General features: G+C 41.4%; 1 protein-coding gene across 2 annotated transcripts in view; it reads right to left on the bottom strand.

The window, feature by feature from the left end:
* RPS6KA3 (ribosomal protein S6 kinase A3) overlaps window positions 1–23636 on the bottom strand; it is a 76816-nt gene extending 53180 nt beyond the window's left edge. Inside the window, exons 1-2 of one of the 2 annotated variants that reach the window (XM_035320706.1) lie at window positions 23346–23636; window positions 10979–11035 (exon numbers count right to left, since the gene is read on the bottom strand). In XM_035320706.1, coding sequence (XP_035176597.1) covers window positions 10979–11035; window positions 23346–23417 — 129 coding nt within the window. In that variant the 5' untranslated portion in view covers window positions 23418–23636. The remainder of the gene's footprint in view (window positions 1–10978; window positions 11036–23345) is intronic. The other variant, XM_035320628.1, reaches the window with a different exon arrangement.
* Window positions 23637–24312: the final 676 nt, after the last annotated feature.

The raw sequence follows: 24312 nt of genomic DNA, 5'->3' as shown, positions 1-24312 counted from the left end.
ACCTTTCTTGATTGGGATCTAACAAGTACCTGGATTACTTTTTTTTTTTTTTTTAAGCTTTTAATTGCTCTTCAGAAGACAAAGACAGTGATTTAAGTGAAAGATCATGTTGCTTCCCTCTGTAAATCACATCCTGGCTTTCTACAGTATCAGTTTTTAACTTTGCCTTTAAAACCTTCATTATACACCTCTCCAGCACAAAAGACCCTCTTGCCCAAACGTGGAACAAAAATAATGACTTCTCATTCATGGTCCACAAGCAAAAATGTGCCTTTACGTTCTCTTGTACTCTGGGTGTTCATTTATACCACATCCACAAGCATGGGCCTTTATATTTGGTACATAAAATTTGAAACAATTGCTATTATAAATTACACAGACATTCAGTAACCACTACTACACCTCAACTTCTCAATTACAATGTCCTTTTTATACTCCAGGGTATTACAGCGTGTTTGGAATAAACAGCCTCTACTACAACAGCAGTAACGCAGCATGAAAAATGATTCAGTCTTTGCTTTGGGATAAACAAGGCTTCTTGAACACTAGGAGGTTACACAAGGATTTCAAGTATTTCCTAAATGGTACAAAAATTACTTGAAATTACTCTCTTCAGTTGCTTTTAAATCCCCAGCGGCTTCCTCCTCAAAACTGTAGTATCTCAAGAATTGCAGTTTAGTAGCGATACAGAAGTTTATATTTCGAAGGGAAAAAAAGGGGGGTGGGAAGGTCAGGGGGGATTATTGAAGCTTTCTCTGCCGTGCCCTGTCAAGCACATGTGTGAATGCACTAAAAGCAGAGTCATCATGAGTCTCCTTCAAATCACTAAATTTAAGTCTATGGTAGGATGAAATTCTGCTAAAAGCAGAAATGGAGAGCAAGTGAGATCTACGTTAACTATAATGTTCTTTCAAGGTGGCAATGTACTGTGGGTAAATAACCATTTTCTCCTCTTTTTCTAGTAAGGGTGTGAGTGTATTGCACTAGCGAGCTGTATGTGCTAAGGGTGACACAAATAAGGCATTTGAACCGCTACATTCGTACAATTACTGACTACTGCTCCCCAAACCTTTTATTTGACCTCCCGGAGAAGTACAAAGCACAGTGCTCAGGGGTCAACGGGGTTACTTCCCAACAATAGTTCTCCTATAACTGGCATGGGTCTGCAGCAGGTGGAAGAAATTTCTTGTGTTCTGGGAGAATAAAGCCAGCATGGTTCCCAAAGAGCACTACTAGCCAACCAGAGACATTAAGATATATGCTACATAATTCATTTAGAGAATCTCTGAGAAGAGAGCTTGTCCTTTTAAATATTCCTTCATATGAGAAGGAGACAGGTTAGAGGGCAGCGGTCCCCCAACAGGGAAGCCTGTGATAACGAGGACAAATTGCTGCAGCAAATTGCTCCCCTAACCTTGAAGTCTGATAAGCTTTTATATTATACGTGCTTATCAAGAAACACAAGTGTCCCCAAAACAAAAGGAATTTGCTATGTCTGTCAGTGACAGCTGAGTCAATTGCAGGTTGGACTGAAAAAAAAAAATATATAAAGTCACAATGCATTTCCTCCTCCAGGAGGGAAATATAAAGTGAGCTCGTCTCCCATCCTCCCCTTCTGCACTTTTAATTTGGATGCTCTGAACTTAGAAAAATGAAGGGAAAACATAAACTTGCTATCCAGACAGTCAAGGGTATGGAGCTCACGGCTTCCACAGCAGGAGAACTGAAAGATGCTGGAGGAACTCCCCACGCAGTACAGAACGTGGGAATCCCTAAGTTTTCTTGAACAAAGTGTGCACACTATAGCTAGACACCCATTTTTACACACAACCAGAAAAACCTGAGGCATTTCCTCTAAGTGGAGTCCACTAGGTGAACCGGACGTTTTCCCATTCCCTCAGACTGGGAAGCATAATAATGCATATGAAGTCTTACTGTTGCCAGACAAGGAAGGCTCTGTAGTACAGACTGCCTTCAATTATCTGAAAACAAAACAAAACAAAACAACGAAACAAGAATACACAAGGACTGAAAACTCCTCAATTGATGAAGGTTAATAGATCAGGTACAGAGAGCTACTTTTTGGAGTTTCCAGAAGCTGAATAATATCTTCATAACAAACATGTTTGTATAGCCAAGGCAGCAATATTATATTAATCAGAGGGTGTGGCAGTTTCCATCTGCTATTTTACAGGCTTTTCAGGGCTACCATCTGTTTTCTCTTCATGTAACAAGTAAGCAGATTGACTTTTAATGCTGCTTACATGCTCAAATCAGTCAATTTTCTGATCAAGATCCAGAAAGCATGCTGCACCTAAGACACCAAGCACTCATTGATCTCTTCTAATGGATTTTCTTAAAGAGTTTTGCTGTAACCTTCCCTCAACACCTGAAGATATCTTGGGGAAAAAAATATCCCAAGCCTTGTCTTCTCTGTATGGGTCTCATGTATAAATTAACCTTCCAGATCAAGAGCTTTGCAACATTTTACAAGGATGCTGTAACTCCTTACGTAAGGACCACTGAGTTCATTCTTACATAGATGAGATGTATGCACTTCAGTGTAAGTCTAGAGAAAAAAAAAATGTATTCTGCCTTTTACAAAGGAAAATTTGAACATAGAGAAGGCATTAACTGGATTTGATTTTTACAGATGTAAATGTTTTCCTTGGAAAACTTACTTGTTCAAGAATCAAGTTACTTTATTGTAAAATAGAATTAAATATACATACGGACATGTGAATAAATACAAATATATTTAGTAAAATACAGAAGGAATGTAAGAACTATGAACCTCCTTAAAGTCTTTGTTTAGTATTTGTCACCCAGACCGTTTCCTTCATTACACACCAGGCACTGTTCCATTAAATACCCAGATTATCTGCTGGCATTAACAGAAACTATGACTTACTTCACAACAAGGAACACGGTGTTATACTGAATTATGTAATATAGAGTTTCAAAGAATTGCATTGCTATGGCTGCAAAGCTTCCTCAATTTGATTTCCACATAAACAGGCAATAACCACACACTAAATAAAGTGTAAGCAATGTAAGCAAAGAATAACTTGACTGTAAACCTCATCTCTCAGGAAAATACTAAAATATTAAAATGTCACTGTTTTACTACTGATAACATAGTCGAGTAGCTGTTTCAGCTAATATTAGACAGTTCTGTAGAAATTGAGAAATCCTAACCACAGTGCTCTATGAACACTTGTGAGCTCAATCATTTCCGTAATATTTAAGAAACTCTAGCTAGGTCTTAAAACCCCTACCACAGACTTAGGAATTTACATCAAAACGTTGACAAAACCACACATGGAAAATTGAAATATGAATGTTATGCCAGCAGAAGTAAAACAAGCCTATCAAAATTAGCATCGGCAATACGTTCACTTTCACACACTTTTTTGCTGAATTACTTCATTTTAGCGTTTTATCTTTTTCATTGCTGGTGACAACAAACGAGATTACCCCAGATTACTGTGGTTTTAGTGGTACTGCCTGAATAACGGTGGGCACAGAAGGATTACACGTTCGCATGGGAATTTTCTGTGTAGATTTATATCTGTTCACTAGATTTCAGTTATCTTCTGTAAGACCTCTCTGATTATAGTCTCAAGCCTTCCTCAAGGTCTAAAACGTTTCACATACTACACGTTTATTTTCAAAATTTTCCCAAGCATATATATATTTAAAGGTTAACCAGTATTTTACATATTATCCGTGTACTATGGGCAGTTTATCAGATACCTAGGTATGCATAATGTAGAATGTCAACATTACTACATAAAGTTGACTGTTCAAGGCCAGTAATTGGACAAAAACTATTTTGCCCATATGCTTCAAATTATTTTTTGAATGCATTTTAAATCTTTTTTCTAAGATCATATTTTCCTCATAACCTCTTCTAATAAAACACTGATAGGCTCACAAAGCTGACAACTTTCATACCTCCTGACTGCAAACAATTTTCAGTTCTATTGAGAAAAACAGACATTAACCACTGACTTTTCTTTACAAGCCTAGCTTACATTACCTGTTGACTACAGTCCTAGTTACTTTAGTTACATGTTTTTAGTAAGTGGATGAAAGCCACCGAGATTTAATTTTCCATCATCCAGATCAGCATGTTTTAATATACTGTTTCATGTTTCACTTCTATTTAATTCTACATATGTTTACATTCTACTTATTTAAAAAGTAGAGTTTTGCTTAAAGTTATACCAAAACCTACAAAAAGTGCAACAATACTCCCCAACCACCCCCACTGGAGACAGCATTTACTTTTTCTTCCCAGTTGCTTGTGCCTGAATTATTTCCACTCCGGCCTGTACTAAAACCAAACAAACAGTAACCTTCAGTCCCTGTAGGCTACCGAACAGAAATGTATGTCAGCTTTTCCTGCAGCTTACAAAGCATTATTAAAAACCACCTTTCACAAATTCTTGGCACCTAGTATTCTTGTATTTTTAATATTGTGCCTATGCTAGCAGAATGCTACGATAACTCACCAGTTCTAGTGCTGCTTTAACAACCAAATTGAACCTAGATTAAAAAGAGTAGCAAAGTGTGCATCATGATTTTGAGAACTCAAAACATTTCATGTGCTCAGTTAATTAACTCGATCTCTATGGACACAGCAGTAAAGAAAACAACAGTAGATAGCACAAGAGTGAGAAAGGTAGCAAATAAAAGGCTTTAAATTGCTTCCCTTTTTCAGTAATCTTCACTTAAGCTTTCACATCAGGTCAAACTTCAGCTGGTGTATTTGTTCTTACATTTATTTCCTGCCAGACCCAGGTTATTTATGACATTCATCAGATATTAAATGTTGACTTAAGTTATGAAGCTAGATATAAACAGTATATTAATTGTAATAAAACTAGAATATTGAACGATTCCTCTTTTAAGAGGAACATCACTGAACTACATAGCACCTTGGACTCCTCAGAAACAGGTACCTACCCTTAAATCTCCTGCTTTTCTTACAACAAACCACTGAATTTGAAACAAATCTGTGCAACTCAGACTCTCCTGTCCATTAACTTCACTTTTGGGCAAAAGAACAGGGGTGTAACAATGTGAAACTTATCTTTTGATATGCACAATACTAGGGAGACTTCCTATGCAGATAAAATTGCATTAGGCTTTTATATTTGTTTTAAACTTCTTATTCAATTTGCATTGTCAGCATACTATCCAAAAATTAACACTGCAAAAGGATTCATTATTTCAAGCTTTCGCCCTCTTCTCTCCACAGAGCTGTGGCAAGTCTCTATCCTGAACCTGCATACATTACACAACTGTGAGAATATTGTCTTTTGACCTGATGGACAAGAGTCCACATGTTAGGCCCTTTCATGCGACTGTCCTCAAGTTACAGCAGAGAAATTTCATGGATTGTCAGTAACCACAGAAGCCCTTTTCAACACAAGGTTAAACAGAAGAATTTAAATGAGTTTCAGTGGCAATATAAAATTAGTCTTTATCTTATACCAAAACAGACATGAATCACAAATAAAGCTATTGCATCTCAGCTGAGGTTGTATTTTAATAGCTGTCAGTCAAAGACTAGCTTCCAGCTATAACTGAGCAGCTGTAGTATTTTTCTTAGGGAGGCAAAAACCTACCCCCCCCCCCCCAAAAAAAAAAAAAAAAAAAAAGATTGTCAGCAGTGATTTAAAACAATTTGGCTTTATTCACCACAACCTAGCAATACATGAAAAAAAAAAAAAAACACAAACTAAAATACTAGCCTGAAGGATTAAAATGCTAAAACAATCAAACAGCTCAAGCATCATAGAAAGAATACCAGAGATTTTTTTTTTTTTTAATGGCTGCAATCATGGTTAAATAGGTTGCTCCCCCCCCCTCAAAAGTAAGGGTTTGGAAATGTCTGAAGAAAGTACAGGAAATCACCTGTAAGTAATCCTACAGTTATTAAATCTTGAAAGAGAAATCTGATAATTGTGGTGGACTAACCTTGACTGGCTGCCAGATGCCCACCAAGTCATGCTCTTGCTCCCCCTTATCAATGGGACAGAGGAAGAAAATAAGATGTACAAAAGCTTGTGGGTTGAGATAAAGGCAGGGAGATTGTCTAGCATTCACTGTCATGGGCAAAACAGACTGCTGGGGGAAGATCAATTTATTGCCAATTAAAAATAGAGTAGGATAACAAGGAACAAAGACAAAACTAAAAACACCTTCTTTCCAGGCTTAACTTCACTCTATTCCTTACTCTTCCACATCCTTCTTCCCTGTGACCCCTGAATGGCACAAGGTGTTGGGGAATGGAGGTTGTGGTCAGTTCCCAACACTTTGCTGCTCCTTTCTCACACTTCTCTCCTGCTCTACTGTGGGATCCCTACCACGAAATACTGACTGCCCCAAGCATGGGTCTTTTACAGGGGATGCAGACCTTCAGGAAACAACTGCTCCAGAGTGGGCATCCCACAGGCCACAGCTCCTGCCAGGCCTCCTACTACAGCCATGGGCTCCTCTCCATGGACTGCAGTTCTTGCCAGGAGCCTGTTTCTGCATGGCTGCAGCTTCCTCCTGGGCGTATCTACCTGCTTCAGAGCAGGGTCCTCCACAGCCTGCAGTGTGGTACCTGCTCCAACATGGTCCTCCATGGGCAGCTTCACCACAGGCTTTATCACAGTCTTCTCCATGGGGATCTCTGCTCTCACACAAAGTGCCTCTTCCCCTTCCTTCTTCACTCACCTTTGCAAGAGTTGTTCCTCACATTTTTCCTTACTCCCTTCTCACAACTGCTCCTCAACATTTTTTAACCCTTCCATAAATATGCCATCACAGAGGCACCATGGGAGTCACTGATGGGCTCAGCAATAACCAGCGGTGGGTGTGTTTTGGAGCCAACTGTCTAGCATGGGGATAACCCCCAGTCTCTTCTCAGGAGAGGCCACCTCCTCCACTACTAAAACCTTGTTATGTAAACCCAGTGTAATACTACAGAAAATATTATTTTAGCCAATAAACATGTAACAAAAAGGCTCTTAGGTAGAAGGTGAGGTTAATAAAAATAAATAAATAATAAATAAAATGTTATCAAGCAATGGCAATAGTCAGAATATATCAATGAATATTTGAGCTAATCCATCAGTGTTACTAAGATTTCAACTAAAACTGAACATTTTTGCCAAAAGAAACGTTGTAGATCAAAAAAGAATTAAAGTAAGCACTACAGCCTATGTTATGGAGAATACGTAGAACAAATGAACCCCTTTTGCTGTTGCCTTATTATATTGTTCCTTCAACTCTAACACCGCACTACTTCCGAGTCCCCTGTAAGCACATCCTTTGTTTCTTCACACTAAAGACACAGAAGTCCTGCATGCTATGAGGAGGAATCAAAAGTGGTTACACAGCACATGCTTTCAATCTCTGACTTTTCACATCAGCTTAAGAGCTACATTTACTACTGCTACGTTTAAAGACAAGCATGGAAAAGACAACTCACTGATTATCTAAAATGGCTCCGCTCACAACATCAGCAGAAACGTAAGCTGCTATGCGGGTTGTAATTATATCCATTTGCATAGATGGAAAGAGCTTTGACCATCTATCACAAGCTGAGGTCTGCACAATGTGCAGTATCAGCACATGAACTCCAATATGTTGTGCTTCCTCTCCTATGAGGACAGGCTGCAGAAGTTGGGGTTGTTCAGCCTGGAGAAGTGAAGGCTCCACTGGGGCCTTATAGCAGCCTTCCAGCACCTAAAACGGGCCTACAGGGAAGTTGGGAGGGACTCTTTTTTGGGGGGCGTAGGGGTAGGACAAGGGGTAACGACTTTAAACTGAAAGTAGATGGATTTAGATTGGATATAAGGAAGAAATTCTTCACTGTGAGGGTGGTGAGACCCTGGCACAGGCTGCCCAGAGAAGCTGTGGATGCCCCATCCCTGGAGGTGTTCAAGGCCAGGCTGGATGGGGCTTTGGGCAACCTGGTCTGGTGGGAGGTGTCCCTGACCATGGCAGGGGGATTAGACCTAGGTTATCTTTAAGGTCCCTTCAAACCCAGACCTTTCTGTGATTCTATGATACTTCAACCATATCTGGAGTTCCAAAAATTATGTTTTATCGGTAAAGCCCTTTTATCACTTTGTCTAACAGTCAGCTAGTGCTGTCTGACACAAAACTCCAGATAAATACTAAAGTTGCCTTCATAGCTGAGAAAGTCACAGGGATTGCTGTAAGTGGGTTTACGTGGCAAGGTTTTGGTAGCAGGGGACCATAGGGGTGGCTTCCGTGAGAAGGATCTAGAAGCTGCCCCATGTTTGTTAAGGGCCCCACTGCTCACCAGAACTGAGCCAATAAGTGATGTTGTTTTGCATCTCTGTGAGAGCATATTTAAGATGGGGAAAAAAAACACGCTGCGCCACACAGCAGCTGGGAGAGTGAGAGGAGGGAGGAACAGCCTTGCTGGCACCAAGGTCAGTGTAGAAGGAGGAGGAGAGGTGCTCCAGGCACTGGAGCAGAAGTCCCCTGTGCCCTGTGGTGAGGACCATGGCGAAGCAGGCTGTCCCCCTGCAGCCCATGGAGTACCACGGTGGAGCAGGGTTCCACACTGCAGCCCGTGGAGGAGACCATGGTGGAGCCGGTGGACCTGCACTGATGGAGACTGTGGCCTGTGGAAGACCCCTGTTGGAGCAGATTCCGGGCCGGAGCTGTAGGCTGTGGAGAAGAGACCACCCAGGAGCAGGTGACCTGTCAGGAGCTGCTGCCTGTGGGGGACCCAGGTTGGAGCAATTTGCTCCTGAGGGATGGACCCCGTGGTACAGACCCATATCTGGAGCAGTTCTTGAAGAGCTGCTGCCTGTGGGAAGCCCATGCCAGATCAGTTCAGCAAGGACTGCATCCCGTGGGAGGGACCCCACAGCACAGGGGACGAGAGTGACCAAGGAGGAGCGGTGGAGAAGAAGCGCTATAGACTGACCATAACCCCCATTCCCCCATTCCCCTGCGCTGCTCAGGGGGAGGAGGTGGAAGAGGGTAGATGGGGGGGGGGGGAAGGTGCTTTTAGTTTCTTTCCTTTGTTTTTCACTTCTCTAGCTTGTTAGTAATAGGCAATAAATCTTACTATCTCCCTATGCTGAGTCTGTTTTGCCCGTCACAATAATTACTGCGTGATCTCCCTGTCCTCATCTCAACCCTTGAGCCCTTTTCATCATATTTTCTCCCCATTCCTCTTCGAGGAGGGGGAGCGAGAGAGCGGTTGTGGTAGAGCTTGGCCCGAGTAAAACCACCACAATTGCATGAAGAAACGTGAAGTCACTCATATCTCCACATCACAAGATTTTGTAAACTGCAAGTTTGATATGAAGATAAGGACCTTCTACAGATTATGTATGCACCTTCTGGACTGTGATCTTTAGCAGCCAGGCCTATGTTCAAGAAGCCTGGGTTAAGAATAGCTGATTAATGCCTCTCAATAACAAGAGCAAAAGAAACTGAAGCTTCACAGTCCTTCCTCACCCTGGGTCTTCCCTTCAAAGTCTAGTGAAACCAGAAAGCAGGGAGGACTGAGGTACAGGCTTTTATAATTTATGGATAACTGAAATTTTAAAAAAAAAGTTATGGGGAAGAAAGAAAAAGGATAGATACTTCTTTTCGTGTTCACCTGCCACTTCAAACTCAGAAGGACCACTTTGTTCCTGCACATACTTCACAACATATTAGTTCAAAGCACAATGTTTACTCTTCAGATTGATTTACAGCAAACACGTGAGAACTGTATTAATAGTTCAGCCTTACCCTCTGGCTATTCTTCCACTATGAAAGTTTCTACTAAGCTTGTTTCAGAATTTAGCAACTCATCTGAGAGATAATGGTCTTAAGTCACCAGCTGAACTGACACCTACAGCTTTCATCTTCAAGCATCTCCATATAAACTTTTCTGGAACCCTTTAGATTTGTTAGCTCTGAACCAATAAAGAGAAGTTCTCTCCTACATCAGCTAGCCAAAATAGCATCAGAAGATGTTAAACTGGAACCCATAAAGAAAAGAATTAAGAAACCACTGTGCCTCAATTGACGAGCTTTGCTATTCTTGAATGCATTCCAGAGAGACATATCTAAACTTTTCAGCTGAAAGCACAGGAAGACAACCTAAAATTTAATGTCTTGGTGTAGTATAATCCTAGTAATCTATGTAGAAATGACACAGAAAATCTCCCAGGTTAATAAAGATTTATTAAGCAAATATTCTAGTTTCACACAGAAAAAAAACAAAGGTGAGAGCTGCTGTACACCTTACATACCAAACTAGAAGGGTAAAAGCTATGGTGTATGCTGTCACTCTGAAAGAATCAGATTTCATACAGTAAGCACACATGCATCTGCAACGGAATCTGTGTGGAATTTAACCACGAGAGAATCATTTGTTGTGACATGACCACAACTGAAATCTTAACTATTAATAAAGCATGCTCTGGAACTCACAGATGTAAAATATTTTCACCTATGCACTAATGAGACTAACAGAAGGCAACGGAAGTGCTTTGCTCACTGGCACTAGGAAAAAGTGAACAATAAAAAAACAAACTACCAGTTTAAAGGTTTGAGCTCCTCTGTTCTTATCCTTGCAGCCTCCCTCCTTGTTCAGGAATGCTCTACGTAGCCACATTTTACTATCAAGACTTCTCACTCCCCAGTCCAATTATAATATCTACCATATTCAGCTTTGTGCTTTCCACAGGAAAACCTACCTCATACTAAAAATAGTATGGAAAGCATGAAAGTTCATCAGAACAAACAGTAGGATACCACATCAGACAAGAGCCAGTGAGAAAGAACTCCTCTGAAAAGTATCAGGATCCTAAACTGGCTTAAGTGAGCTTCATGTCAAGTAAGCCTAAACAACATACCATTATTGGCAACCTGACTGTAGATTGTGATATCAGTGTGCCATAATACAGTACTATCTTTATTACAACCATCTTTTACTCACAGTTTGTAGGCTGATATCATCTTCTCCCATAGGTTCATCCACAATTTGCTGGCCATTCTGTAAAAAAAAAGACAAAGCAAGTTACTAGAGGTGCCGAATCCCACTACAGAAATACACATTGCCGATGGGCTTATACGGCATGCTCCTCTATAGGATCAAGAGCTCTCTTCAGCATATTGTCAAGCAAAACAAAAAACTCACTGGAAGTGGGAACAAAAGGCTGCCTATGGCTGGCACATGGTGCTATGCCACTCTGATCCTCATTTATGATCAAATTGGATGAAGTCACAGTAAGAAACACGTAAAACAGCTTGGCATTTTAAGTCTCACTACTACAAAGCTAGAGATTATTTTCAATTACTACATCCTCTTAAAAAAAAAATAAATCCAATAGAGACTGCACAGCAAAAAGCAACATCAAAGAACAGATAAGCAGGTTCTTTTTTAGACCGGTACCTTGTGTGGCAACAGTCAGTCCTTACTCTGCCATGGGTACTACAAAAACATTTATAACTATACTATATACTTATAAAAACTACAAATGCTTACAGTTGCTGGCTAACAAAACAGTCCATTTACTACTTTTAGTACATTCCTAAAGACCATTCTAAAAAGCTTTCAAATGTGAAATTTAGTCATACAGATTTTTTTTAAAAAAAACTAAATGCCTTCTTGGTTAACAAATGCTTTCTTTTCTTTGACAGTGGTTACTATAACTTGGGGAATCTCTAAGTGGCATTTTTTTTCCCAGAAAGACTTAGAGCGATATGTATATTAGCAAGCTGTAAGGAAAAATATGTTTCCTAAGGTGTGGTAAAGGATATCACCTGGGGCTTTAACTCTTTGCTTGCTCTTAAAGTTTTACAAAATTTAACGTGCTTTTTGAAAAAAAAAAGAAAAATACCCCATATAGCTGTGTCCTCCAGTACCAGTGGAGGACAATTTTTTTCCATTTTTGCATTGTTTTTCCTGAGAACACAAGGCCTAATTAATCTATTTTCACAGAACTTTATCTACTGAGAATAAAGTTACATGGATACGTATTTTCTAGATGCCAGAAAGCTACGAAAAGCTGCTAAGCAAGGTTCAGAGGTTTGAGTTTCGTCCTGCAAGTTCCTTCCCACAGTTCCGTTTTTCAACAGACTTCTTGGGTGGAACCTTCCTAGTGTTCTTCTGTAACAACTTCTGATCAACAGTATTCTGGCTTGCAAGTGGCTTGAGGAGAATATTTCCTATGAAAAGACAGATTAAACCTCAGCAACTTACGAATTGTAGTTTCCAAATATGCCAAATATACCGCATGTTCCACCTCGGATGATTGATTACCAGCTTCCTACCAAGTTTTTCCCTGTGCATTTTTTGCTAAAAGATACAACTGGATAAAGCTAGATTATGAGAATTATGGATTGCCCAAATATATTACAGGCCTTTTTTTTCTTTTTTTCCTTTTTTTTTTTTTTCTTTTAATGGGAGGAAAGGAGAGGGCCCAGCTGATTCTGTCTCCAGTGCAGAACTCACATGATAACTGTCACTTTCTCATCTGAACTGACTTCAGGAAGATATTAGAGGCTTCTGGTTAGTCACCATGTTTCCGTGAAGAAAGGAGTAGTAAGAAAGAGCTTCACATGTTACTACAGCGGTTACTGGTTACTTTCACAGGCTACTACAGAGGAAAATACAATTTTTATTAAATTCTCAGTTAAGAGCAGTCAGCATTATACCTTCTAATGGTACAGTTAGGGGTTATTTACTAAGACAATGTTCCAAAAAGCCTAGGCTTCCCTCTCTGTAATATCTTCTGCTTAGAGTACAGATAGCAGAGCTTGTATTATTCTTCCTTAAGACACACAAAAATATGAAATTATCAAACAGAAGACCATAAAAATACCAGCTTATCTAAGTTACAGAAATGAGTGTTTTCAATAAAGCTTGTTTACAAGGAAGCATAATTGTTTATACATAAGCCATTTCTATCAAGTCACAGACTTTCCCTTTTCTCAAATCTATGGCATACATTAAATTAGCATTTGCATTTTAGCTACGTATCTCTATACTCTATTCATGCCACAAGATAGCTTCCAGAGGATCTTGTCAATAGGAAAAAATGAGCAGAAAAACAGCAGAACAAGACAATTGACTTCAGCCTGAAAGGAGGAGTTTATAATGTCCTGACAACTAATGATGGCTAAACTCGGGGGCCTAAACTAGGGCAACTTGTGTATCAAAGCCATCTGCTCTAAACTGACTCCACATGCAGAAACAGTGACTTCTGCTACAACAATCGTTCCACTGAAAAATAATGTACATTAACTGCAGGTTAAGACAGACTTTACTAAACAGTAAGCCTTAAGATCTCTCTTTTACTATTTTAAGGCAACTATAAAATAGTTGAAAGTGGAACATCATCAGAAACTTGAGACAAACTTCTCTTTGAAGACAAAAGAAATGATATCAATTGCTTTTTGAGACAGCTCTAATCTTTAACCCCATTGACTTCAACATCAGTCTACCAGAAGAAACAAAAAGCAGAAAGTTTTTGCATCACAAATGAACATTTGTTGTACGATCTGATTTTCCTGTCTAATCCTGCATTGCTTTCAGTTACTTTTCACATGAATTCAATAAATGGATTCCAAACACACTTGCTGGCAGTACAAACAAACTCAAGAAGTCAGCATGTACGCCATGCAGCCATGTCTGAGCCAGATCACCAGATTAGCGAGACCTTTTTAAACAAGTCTCCCCAAACAATGATTATGCTAAGGAATCACTGGATGGTAGAACCAGTTTTGCTTGGAACAGCCTGAGCCATGTAAGGTAAAGAAGAATATGTATATGTGATTTATGGTTTGTTGTTGTTAGTTGAGATACTACTAAATAGAAAGCAGCTGTGTATTCAGAAGGTCCACAAACTGTACTGCATTTCTTAAGAGTTAAGATGTAAAGCCAAAAAGTTCACACTGGAAGTGACAATATTTAAACCACTGTGAGGAATGAAATCAGCAGCATGCTTAAGAGGTGATTGAATGAAGTAAGTTCCCTCTTGCTAGGCTGAAGTTGCTCTAGTATTTAATTAGAGCCAAGGACACATCTCAATGAAGTAACAGACTGGGACTAGATCTAGTACTCTGAAGAATACAGAATAAGAGAAGGCTGAATGCATCTTTTACATACACAGATGGATTTATTTCAAAAGACTCTAGACCTTGATTATTCTTCAGCTGCACTGTTGCTGTAGCAGGGATGCCAAGCAAGCAGAATAGGCCAAATATCTGGTTGTTTCAAGTACCCTAACTCCAAAAGCAGTGAGTACCAGGTATTTCAGATGACAGCACAAGAGACCTATAATAAAAACAATATAAAAGGTCTACAAAAAGCTTCTACTTATCCCCTAAACATGTCAGCAATCAAATTACACCACTGAAATGAGGGCACACACCACTTTTAAAGGTAATCTACAAAGCACTATCCAGTCCACTAAAATACAATTTCCTACTCTAACTTCCAGTGGAAACAGCCATGTTGTTGGAAGTAAATTTAATTCCCCAAAGCTTTTAAACCTGTTGCCACATTTCATTAAGTTGGTAGAACTGAATACTTTAACACAGTTAGGTTCCAGCAATTTTCCTGAAGGCACATAAACAGGAACACAAAGGAGATCCTGCAGGTTCCCTGACCAGGCATAAAGTAGACAATCCTTAGAGAACCTGCATCAGCCAGCTGGCGTATGAATGTCAACCACATGAACTTGCAGAACCCCTGACACAACAGTCAATCAACTACAAGGCAGGCAGTCAATCTTCAATATTTCTACCAATCAAAGGCTACAGATTTGAAACTGAAATTCTTACATCTGACTTTGCAGGGCAAGTAAGCAGTTTAATGGTCTTTTTTTTTTTTTTTTTTTTGTTAAATTCAGACCATTTTACTATTGAGCAGTAACACATGCCCATAAATAACAGCACCGGAAGGCTGGAAGAGATGTAGAGGCAACAAGTGGTGGCATAGGTTTGGGAACTGATATTGAGAAGATATAATCACACTAAACCCTTTGTAATAAGTGAGTACATCCAGAAATGCAGTCCACATCTAGCTCACAACCAATTAAACACTTTTGTGAAGCATGGGATAGCCTGCACTCTACACTACAACTATATATTGATCAGCAGTCCTAATGTCACTTGTAATTTTTCTTCTAGTTATAGTCAAGTTTGCAATAGTACAAACTTGGGCATCCGCACAATAAAACCAGCACATTCAACTGATTAGCACTGGATCCGTTTGTGTAATCTTGTACGTAAAATACCTGAAAGAGCATCTGTAACTGCAATTTGGTGTTTGCAATTTAGTGCAGAATATTTTATTTAATAATAATGTTAGGTACCCATCATTCCCATTACACAGTTCTTTACAAGTATCTAAATCATTAATCTAAATATGAATTAGACAAAACATTTGTGTGTCCTGTAGTGCTGACTTCTCCTATTTTTCCCATTATTTTCATCAGTATTGTTACAGATAGTATACACTTGAAAGATTTAGTTTGGTATCTCCATTCTTACATTGCCCTTGCAAATCAAAGTTCTGTTAATACGGACTTCACTGATCTGGATGTTTTTTCATACAGTTTTAATAGATTTTCTTTTCCTGAAGAATGTGTGTTTGACATATGTGAATATTAGACACCACACTCTCCCTCCCCCAGAACATCTCTGCTCTGTGTTTAGACTATCGCTAGATTATTTTAGGATGTTTAAGTAGCCTCTCTGACAAACGTTAACCTTTTTCCACCCAACTACACTTGTCAGTTGTCTTAAATCTCCTTATGAAAATAACAGCAATTATTGCTTTTGATATATTTTTTCTTCCATTAATCTTAGCATTCCCTAATGATTCATACTGGGCTTGAGCATATAAGTCAGTAACCAGTCTACTACTAGTGGACTTCAGTATATTGTATGACTACTGGATGTTCCATGTAATTGGTGCCTTTTAGCAGAGCTATACACACTAATTAAGATATTGTAAAACGAAAGTGCTATAGTCTTAGAGTTTACAAGTGGACAAATAAAGAATTACGAACTGTAAATCAATGCAGGATGACATCTTAAGTGCGTAAATAAGCAGACAAGATAAGAGGTCTGAATCACACCATGTAAAAATCAGTAGTTAGAAACTATAAAAGGCTAGTATGTGACGTAGGTGATAATTTAATTATGCTTTGGAAGGAGAATTTAGATAAGTTACCTGAATATCTGAAGATTCTCCCAGGTAATTCCTAGTTTTCACCTACCAAAACTTTCAAATGTACCCAACAACTTTTTGCCAGTTACAGAATTTAATGAAAACCTTTTATTTCCTTTAAATCTTCTGAAAACCAAGTTTAAGATACCAAAAATAAATGTTTCTAAATCTACTTTCTGTCTACTTTAGTCAATAAAACATTGATCATACACAGATCCGAGACTTTCACTCTCTGGTGTTTTCAAGGGACTCAACTGACAAATGCAGTTCGAGAACCCTGCAATCCCTGACCTGAGTAAAGCTGTAACAATGCTTCTGGCTTGTTTCAAAGCAGCACAAAATGCGGTGTTCCCTCTGAAACGTTCATAACAAATTTGCTGCTGGTAAAAAAAAAGGTACTATATTCAGTAAAAGCCTTTCAAGCTGCACATGCTTAAACTTGCTATTCTAAGCAGCAATGCTTAGAAACTCTGAGAAAAAATTCTTAGGTCCACAGAAAAATAGTTGAAAATAGACTGAGGGGATCTTGAGAGGTCATCCAGCGCATCAAGGCGTGATCAGCTATTCCTAAAATGTCACTCAAGATGTTTATGTGTAACTCCTTCTTAGATTGTAAAGACTTCTTTACTGAAGATTAATTTTAGTTCTTAACTAAAATCTAGGGCCTTAATAGAACCTGAATTGACTCATGCCCTAACTCCTCTCCTAGGGAACCACACACATCCAAAGCACTTACCTTAATCCTAACCTGAATAAGGCTAATTATGTGAGTAGCAGTGAGCTATCATCTCAGATTTTCTTTAGCTGTTGTCTCATAGCATATACCCAACGTGTTTTGCATATACTGTTAAAAATAGTACAAAGGAGTTGAAAAAACTCCTTTAATTTCCGGAAAAAAGTCAAACAAAAACAAAAGGTACAAGTACTTATTTTTATGAATAAAACTGCTAGTACTTCTTTACATAGAGCTCTGCTACTTCAACTTCCATTAATTCCACATAATTCCCTATAAACTTTATTGACTGAGGCGACTTATTTTTTGCTGAGCGTTAGAAGCAGCTGCAGGACATCCAACACTTGCCTTTTTGTAGGCAAGCAAGGTCATACACAAGCCATTAACACACATTATTTGGGTACGGAGCCCAGTAACAACTTCCTAAAGTTATGATACTTGGACAACTTTAACCTGAACTTTATCTACTTTACGGTGCCACTTATCTCGTGACTCAGAAGTACAGAGTACAAATATGACTTGAGTATGACTGTGGCTTAGCTGCCACAGAAATGCAGTCCCTTTCCTACTACGCTGTCCTTGGCATTTGGCCAGCCCTGTGCCAAGCCAGGTCAGAAGAGAAAACTAAAAAAGAGTTTGCAGCTTTCAGTGACTTTAATTCCCTGAATTAAATCCGCCTCAAGCCAGGCAAGTTGAATGGCATTATCCAAGATGCCAAACATACAGTATCATAAAACCTTTGTCCAGGCCAAATGCTTTCTATAGCTAAAACAAGCTCCAAATTACGTATGTTCAGTTGCCCAGGAGAGGAAAGAAAAGAGGGATGAGTGATTTTCATTTAGTTCCCTACCTACATGGAAGACAAATTATTACCCTTAATGCTGATGTTCAGCAGTCTTCATAAAATACACACCACCTATTATCTGTTCATCTGCTTCAAAAAGGAAGAGATAAGCAGGCAGAAATCACTGACGTCAATACATCCAGACCACTGCCACACACAGGAAAACAGCAAGAACCCCTTCCCTGCTGCAGACGCTGCCCCACCACTGCCCCAAGCACCTCCAGCACATGGTCCCACTGCAGTCTGTAGCCACACCAGGAAGCAGAAACGCTCTGCATCGTGGCCTGCTGCAGAGCCAGGCCCACCAAAGCACCCCAGTGCTGCCTGGCTCCTTCCCAAGGGGAGCACTGGGCTTCTTACAATCTCTTATGATTAATGTCAGAGGCTGAAATTTAGTTGGTATCAGGGAAAGCATTACCCATTTCTGCTCATTTTGTCACTCAGCTGTTTCAATAGACTCTAGTAGAAACACAAAGATGAGGAGCAACTTCACTACTTCCTAAAATTATGGATTTCCAAGGTGCCTGTGGAGCACGTGGTGACTGCTGGAGGACAGGAGAAGGAAGACTCCTCAGTGAGTGAAAAAAATTAAGGTGTGAGTGAGTTCTAACAGTAACTCATTTGGCAACCATGTTATAAGAAATAATGTAAATAATATTAATCGTGATCTAATTACATCAAGAAACCACTAACTTTTGAGCCTTCAGGACAAACAAGTTTGGCTTCAAGAAGAACAAAAAGCATTTTTCAAAGCTATGATTTGCTGGACGCTTAAAAGCATGACAAAATACCATTGCCTCACATCTTCTGCATATAGTAAACACAAACTGTTCCAGTAAGTTAATGCTTGAAATTAAATGTTAATAAAAGGCCTGGAACCTTCAAAGTTATGTCAGAAAACAGATTTAGATGATAATAATGTCATTTAGGAGACACATGCTACTTTTTACATGACCCAATTGTGTCACTCAAATTCAAAAGAAAAAAAAAAAAAGAGAACATTTCCTCCAAAAAGAGTTAAGTGGAGCATTAATCATACCACAGGGGGTTCCTTGCATCAAAGGGAGCATATGGTAACTGTTACTGATAAGAACAGTTAGCAGTAACTTTGTGGTTGAGCCGCTGGAGCGGGACCCTGAAAACCAATGCTCATCTCCTAGATCTAGAACAGACCCCAGGAATTACGCGAGACGGAGTCACTAAGATGTTGAATCTCATTTTCCCATCTGTTAAACAGGACTTCCCCCACCCCTCCTGCTTCCCATGGATGAGGCATTTTGTTTTATTTCCGAGTGTAAGGACAGAAGAAGCAGCATGGCATCACGCATGCAAGTATCTAGCGCAATACTTGCAATAATTAACCACTTTAGTTGGCCTAAACATAAGAATTCCCTGAAGATAAACTTCTCCAGTTTTACTAGTTAAATTATTTCCCCACGAGAAGTCACTACAATCGAAACAAACAGCCACAAGGTTTTGCTGTTGCCTGAAGAACTGCTTAAGTGTTTTACTATTGAAATACTGCAATGAATTATATCTTAATAACAAAACCAGTATATCACACGAGTTCTTAACGTTGATAACTTGCCCAGTTCCCAGGATCAATCAACTCATAAAGCTAATATTTTCTGATATGCAGAGGTAATGAAATGTCCACCTTAGTCTGTGTATCCTTGTAAATCTAAATCAAGCACTTTGAATGGAAAACAACTACAATTAGTATGACCCTTTAAGCATGTCAGCCAGCTTCCATCTATTGCATGTTAAATGCCCAACTGTGGCAAGAAATACTATGTACACTACCATGGAAAAAAACAATTACAAGCTAAGAACTGCCAATGTCCTAGGAAAACTTAGAGAACAATTTGAAAAATCAAAGCTTCCATGAGGAAGCCAATGTGCAGCACTGCATGAAGGTGCTGAGCAAAGCAGCTGCCCCCTCCTGTCCCACCCAACCAACAGCAAGAAGTCTGCCACATTTAGCATTAATTTGCTAAACTGAGAAATGCTGCTGGTAAAAATTGTACCATTAGATATCTGAGGGGTTGAAAAAACACCTAAATATCTTTCATACAGACAGTATGTTTTTCAAGTCAGTATTTACATATATATAGCAACTGTTATCTGCGTCTCTATCGCAGTAGTTTTCTGAATCCTGGGTGTACTACTTATTTAGATGAGAATTATATTGCCAATTGCCACTTCTGACACGGTAAGAAAATTTCACTTGACAGATCTGAAAAAATACCACCACAACTCAGAATCCACTGTACTGACACCAGCCCCGTATCAGAAGTGATAGCTGAGTGCTGTGAGGACACTGCTGGGAATTCTTACTGTAAAGGAGAGGTGACAGATGGCCTCCAAAATACACACAGACCACACTCTTTAGGTGATCCTGCTTCAGCATTCCAGCTGTTTTTCTGTTCGGACTGCACAAGAAGTTACTGTAAATCCAGCCTTTGTTGCGGTGGAACACAAGTCTGGCACTGACTACACACACCAGCACAGGGTGTACAGAGGGGATGGCAACCAGCAGATCACTTGGCCTCAGTGGCAAGAAACCTGATGAACTTCAGATTCCACGCCAGAGCTATACATCGACTTCAAGAATGTCACACTGACATCAGAACTGAATTACAAAGCCAAAATTACATTGTGCTGGACTCTTTTAAGCAGCAACTTGACCTTTAAATGCTCGCACCTATTGTCTTGTGCAAGGTTCATAAAATTCTGCATACAGAAGATAAAACAAGGATTTCTGAGAAAGAGAATTCACACCTTCTATTTAGGTACCTCAATAGGTGATGATAAATCCTTTATAGAGGGCAGTGGAAAAAACTGAACTTTCTCCACAGCCAATTTAGAGCACCTAAATTAAAACTCCTAAAGATAGATGGCACAAATGCTTCCCTGGATGCCTGGCAAACGATATCTCCTTATCATGGCCAACTCTTTCGACATACTGGTGTCCAAAACTTGGCTGCTGTAACTATATTCATTCTCCTCCAGTCGACATTAATATGCATAGCTGGGAGTACAAATCAGAGGTTCAGGCTAGTTATTCAGACATCCAAATACAAATTCAAATCATCAATACTTAATTTGCTTGAAAGCAGATGGCTTGGAAAAACAAGCACATTTTCACCATGAAAAACAAACCTGTGCTTGTTATAGATCTTGAGTCAGCCCTGAGTTAATAAAAGATAGTATCCATGGGCTTTCAAGGTGTTCTGATTTAAAACAAGAAACATTTAAAAAATCCCACAGTACTTAATATATTACCTTTAAAATACATTGTTCAACAAATTTACACATTGAAAACACTGTCAGAGATGCAACGCCAATCACCAAACTATTTGTAACTGTAGAAATACAAATCCTGCAACTGAGCTCTGAAAACTAAAATCCATATCTTATCTAAAGAACTGTTTGCATTATTTCTTAAGAAGGACCACATTTTACAGATCTGCTGTCCTGTACACCTAAGTTGCAACAGCTGTTGATGGTTAACCATGCTGTCTGAAAAATTAATGCTAGTTAAAGGTACTGTATTCCTCCTACTGAATTTGCTCACATATCACAGCAAATCACCCCCTCAGTGGTAGCAGCATACAACTGAATACAGGGCTTCACTGGGAAACTAATAATAATAATTAAGAAAATATATATATATAAAACTCCAGAGAGTTAAGACAAAGGAAGCGTCTGAACTGAGTTTTAAAGCTCAATAATTCATAATTCCACGTGGATAACACAGTGTTACAAGAGCTGTGTCAGCACATCTGAAACGTTAGCGGAAACTCTACCTCGCTATTACAGCTAAAGGCATTACTACTATCAAACTATGACTAAAATCACAATGAGCTTCCAGGAGGCCGTACAAAATATTTTTGCCCAAGGACACTCTTGCAGGACAGGGTCTGTAATTATGAGACTGCTACGCTATGGATAAACATAACACATGTAAATTGAAATTCTAAGTTATGTATTTAGGTCATTTGTTTATGTATTTGACAGACATCTATTTTCACTGGAACATCTCTTAAAAAAACAATTTCAAGTAAGCAACCTTTCTAAGCCTAACTCTTCCTCTCGAGGTTTGTTTAAAACAGTTTTATAAGTACAGCCTGGTCTTTTCAAGAGCTAAACATCTATTCTAGACTAACACATTATGGTGCAAACCTGTCAGTTCAGTTGCTGTCCCATGTTTTATTAGTGGTCCTGGAGAATTTTTAGGTGTCTTATAAGCTCCTGTAGACACGTGTCAATATTTTTTAAGTGTTTATGCATTCAGGAAGATGTAACACACTTTTTTCAAGAAGTTCATGGCAGTAGTTTAAAAACAAATAATGTCTGAAGTATATTAAATAGGCAAGTAACAAAGTGTAATTGATCATGCGTGTACATACGTGTCAAATAGAGCAATCTATTTTGCTGTCTTTCTGGCATATATAGTCTACCCTAATTAATGACATCAAACACAGGTAGTAAGCATGGATGTCTGAAGTAACAGTGAAGATCTTTCCTCTAAACCATTAGCCTAAGCAGTCTTTCAGAAACACCTCTCCTACCACCTTCCCCCGAGCACCACGGTACCGCTGTAGTTGCTCTCCCTTAAAAAGGAGCAATCACCTAGCCACTTCAGAACTCAGTGCGGGCAGCTACAGCAACTGGCAACAATTTAAAGGACTGCTCGGTCTGTCAGATGAGAACTGCAGATTCTTTCGACTCCCAGAGATGCAGTCAGTCACTTGGAGCAGAAGGAAGACAAACACCAAAAGGGCAAATACCTCCGATACCGTGGAAACTTTACATCGGCCCCCCTCTTTACCCTGCTCACCTAAGGAATAAGTCCTAACCTTGCGACTAATTGCTGCCCTCAGTCCACACGGTTCAGGCTCGGCATCATTTGAAGCGGACTGGCCGCGTGTCAGGTGGAAGCTGCACTGTCAGAGGAGGCTACTTCTTTTCAGGTGGGAGCCTGCTCAACCAGCACACACGCATCGCGGACTACCGGGGGATCGCAGAGCGAGCACAGCTATCGCGGCTCCAGAGCCGCACGGTCACGTATCGTACAAAGAAATGAAATAAACCGCGGGCACCCCCGGCCTCGGCCGGAGCGCATCCCGTCTCCAGGCTCACATGATCCCGGGGCAGAAGCCGAGCGCACACTGCCTAACAAGGGCAGGAGCGCACGGCGAGGCAGGGCAGCGGCAGGAAACCGCACGGCGCTGCCTGCCGGGGACGCTCCCCGCACCCGCCGCCGAGCGCGCGGAGCCCGCTCGCTCGCCAAACCACGGCGACCACCCCGGCCCCGAGGGGGGGACACCGGGAGGGCAGACCCCAGCCCCCCTCGACCCCTCGGGGCCGTTCCCAGCCCCCGCAGCGGAACAAAAGGGCCGAGGCCGGCCGCAGGTCGGTCCCCGCCGGGGCAGGGGGCGGAAGGGGAGGGCGCGGGCCGGGAGCAGCCCGGTGCCGGCTCCCGGCCCCCCTCCTGCAACTTTCCCCCCGCCCCGACCCCCTCGCAGCCCCCCCGCCCGTACCTCCGCGCCGCTCTCGGCCGCGCTGTCCACAGCCATCTTCTGCCAGGGGTCCGCCAGCTGAGCCAGGGGCATCTTCCCCGCGCCGCTCCCGCAGCCTCCGCGCTCCGCTTCCTCGCGGGCCGGGGGCGGCGAGCCCTACGGCAGGGCGCGGGACGCCCCGGCCGGATCTCGCTACGGCGGCGGCGGCGGCGGCTCGGTAGCGGCGGCGGCTCCGGCGGCGAGCGGTGCCCACAGCCGCTGTCCCTCCGTCCCTCCCCGCCGCCAGGCGGGGCCGCGCTTCCGCCCTCCCCCCGGCCCAGCCGCTCGGGCACGGCTTCCGCTCACAACATGGCGCCCGGCCCCTACCTGCCCGCCCAGCGGCGCCTGCGCGCCCCGCCGGGGGGCGGCCCCCGCCGGCCCTCAGCGCCCGCAGGTGCCGGGGGCGAGGCGGTGGCGAAGCGCTGCCGGGGCCCGCAGGAGGCCCGGGTCGGTCCCGGCGTCCCCGTTGGTCCCCCACCCGTTAGACACCCGGGCTGGGGCTCCCCGAGGTCCGTGCCTCGCTGCGCGGTTGTGCCCTGCCTCTGTAGGCAGCACGCCGTAGGGTTGTGCCCTCCCTGCCGCTAAGTGCGGTGAAAGCCGAGCCGTAACTTCCAGGGCTGTCGGAAAGCCCGGCCGAGGGCTGACACTGCTCAGGCAAATGAGCTGGGATACGTGCTGTGTCGGGGGGGCTGGCTAAAAGTTTGTTTGTGTAAACAGATGAGTGGATGGAGAAGCTGGAGGCAAGAGAGGGAGACGTAGCGCTGTGCAGAGTACCATTAGGCAAAGAGGGAAAGGAATTAAGATGCAGAAATCTGCTTTTAAATCAATGCCGTTGAAGCGGCGGTTGGGCTGTATGAGTAAGAGTTACCTCAAAGCAGGTAAGTCATATTTCTGCAGGCCAGGAGACATGAAGATAAAGCTGTCAAAAAGCCCCACGGGTTCTGAAAGG

This window comes from Oxyura jamaicensis, chromosome 1 (genome assembly GCF_011077185.1).
Source record: "Oxyura jamaicensis isolate SHBP4307 breed ruddy duck chromosome 1, BPBGC_Ojam_1.0, whole genome shotgun sequence".
Taxonomy (NCBI): Eukaryota; Metazoa; Chordata; class Aves; order Anseriformes; family Anatidae; genus Oxyura; species Oxyura jamaicensis.
The sequence above is the reverse complement of the archived record's forward strand: the minus strand, read 5'-3'. Positions and strand labels throughout refer to the sequence as shown.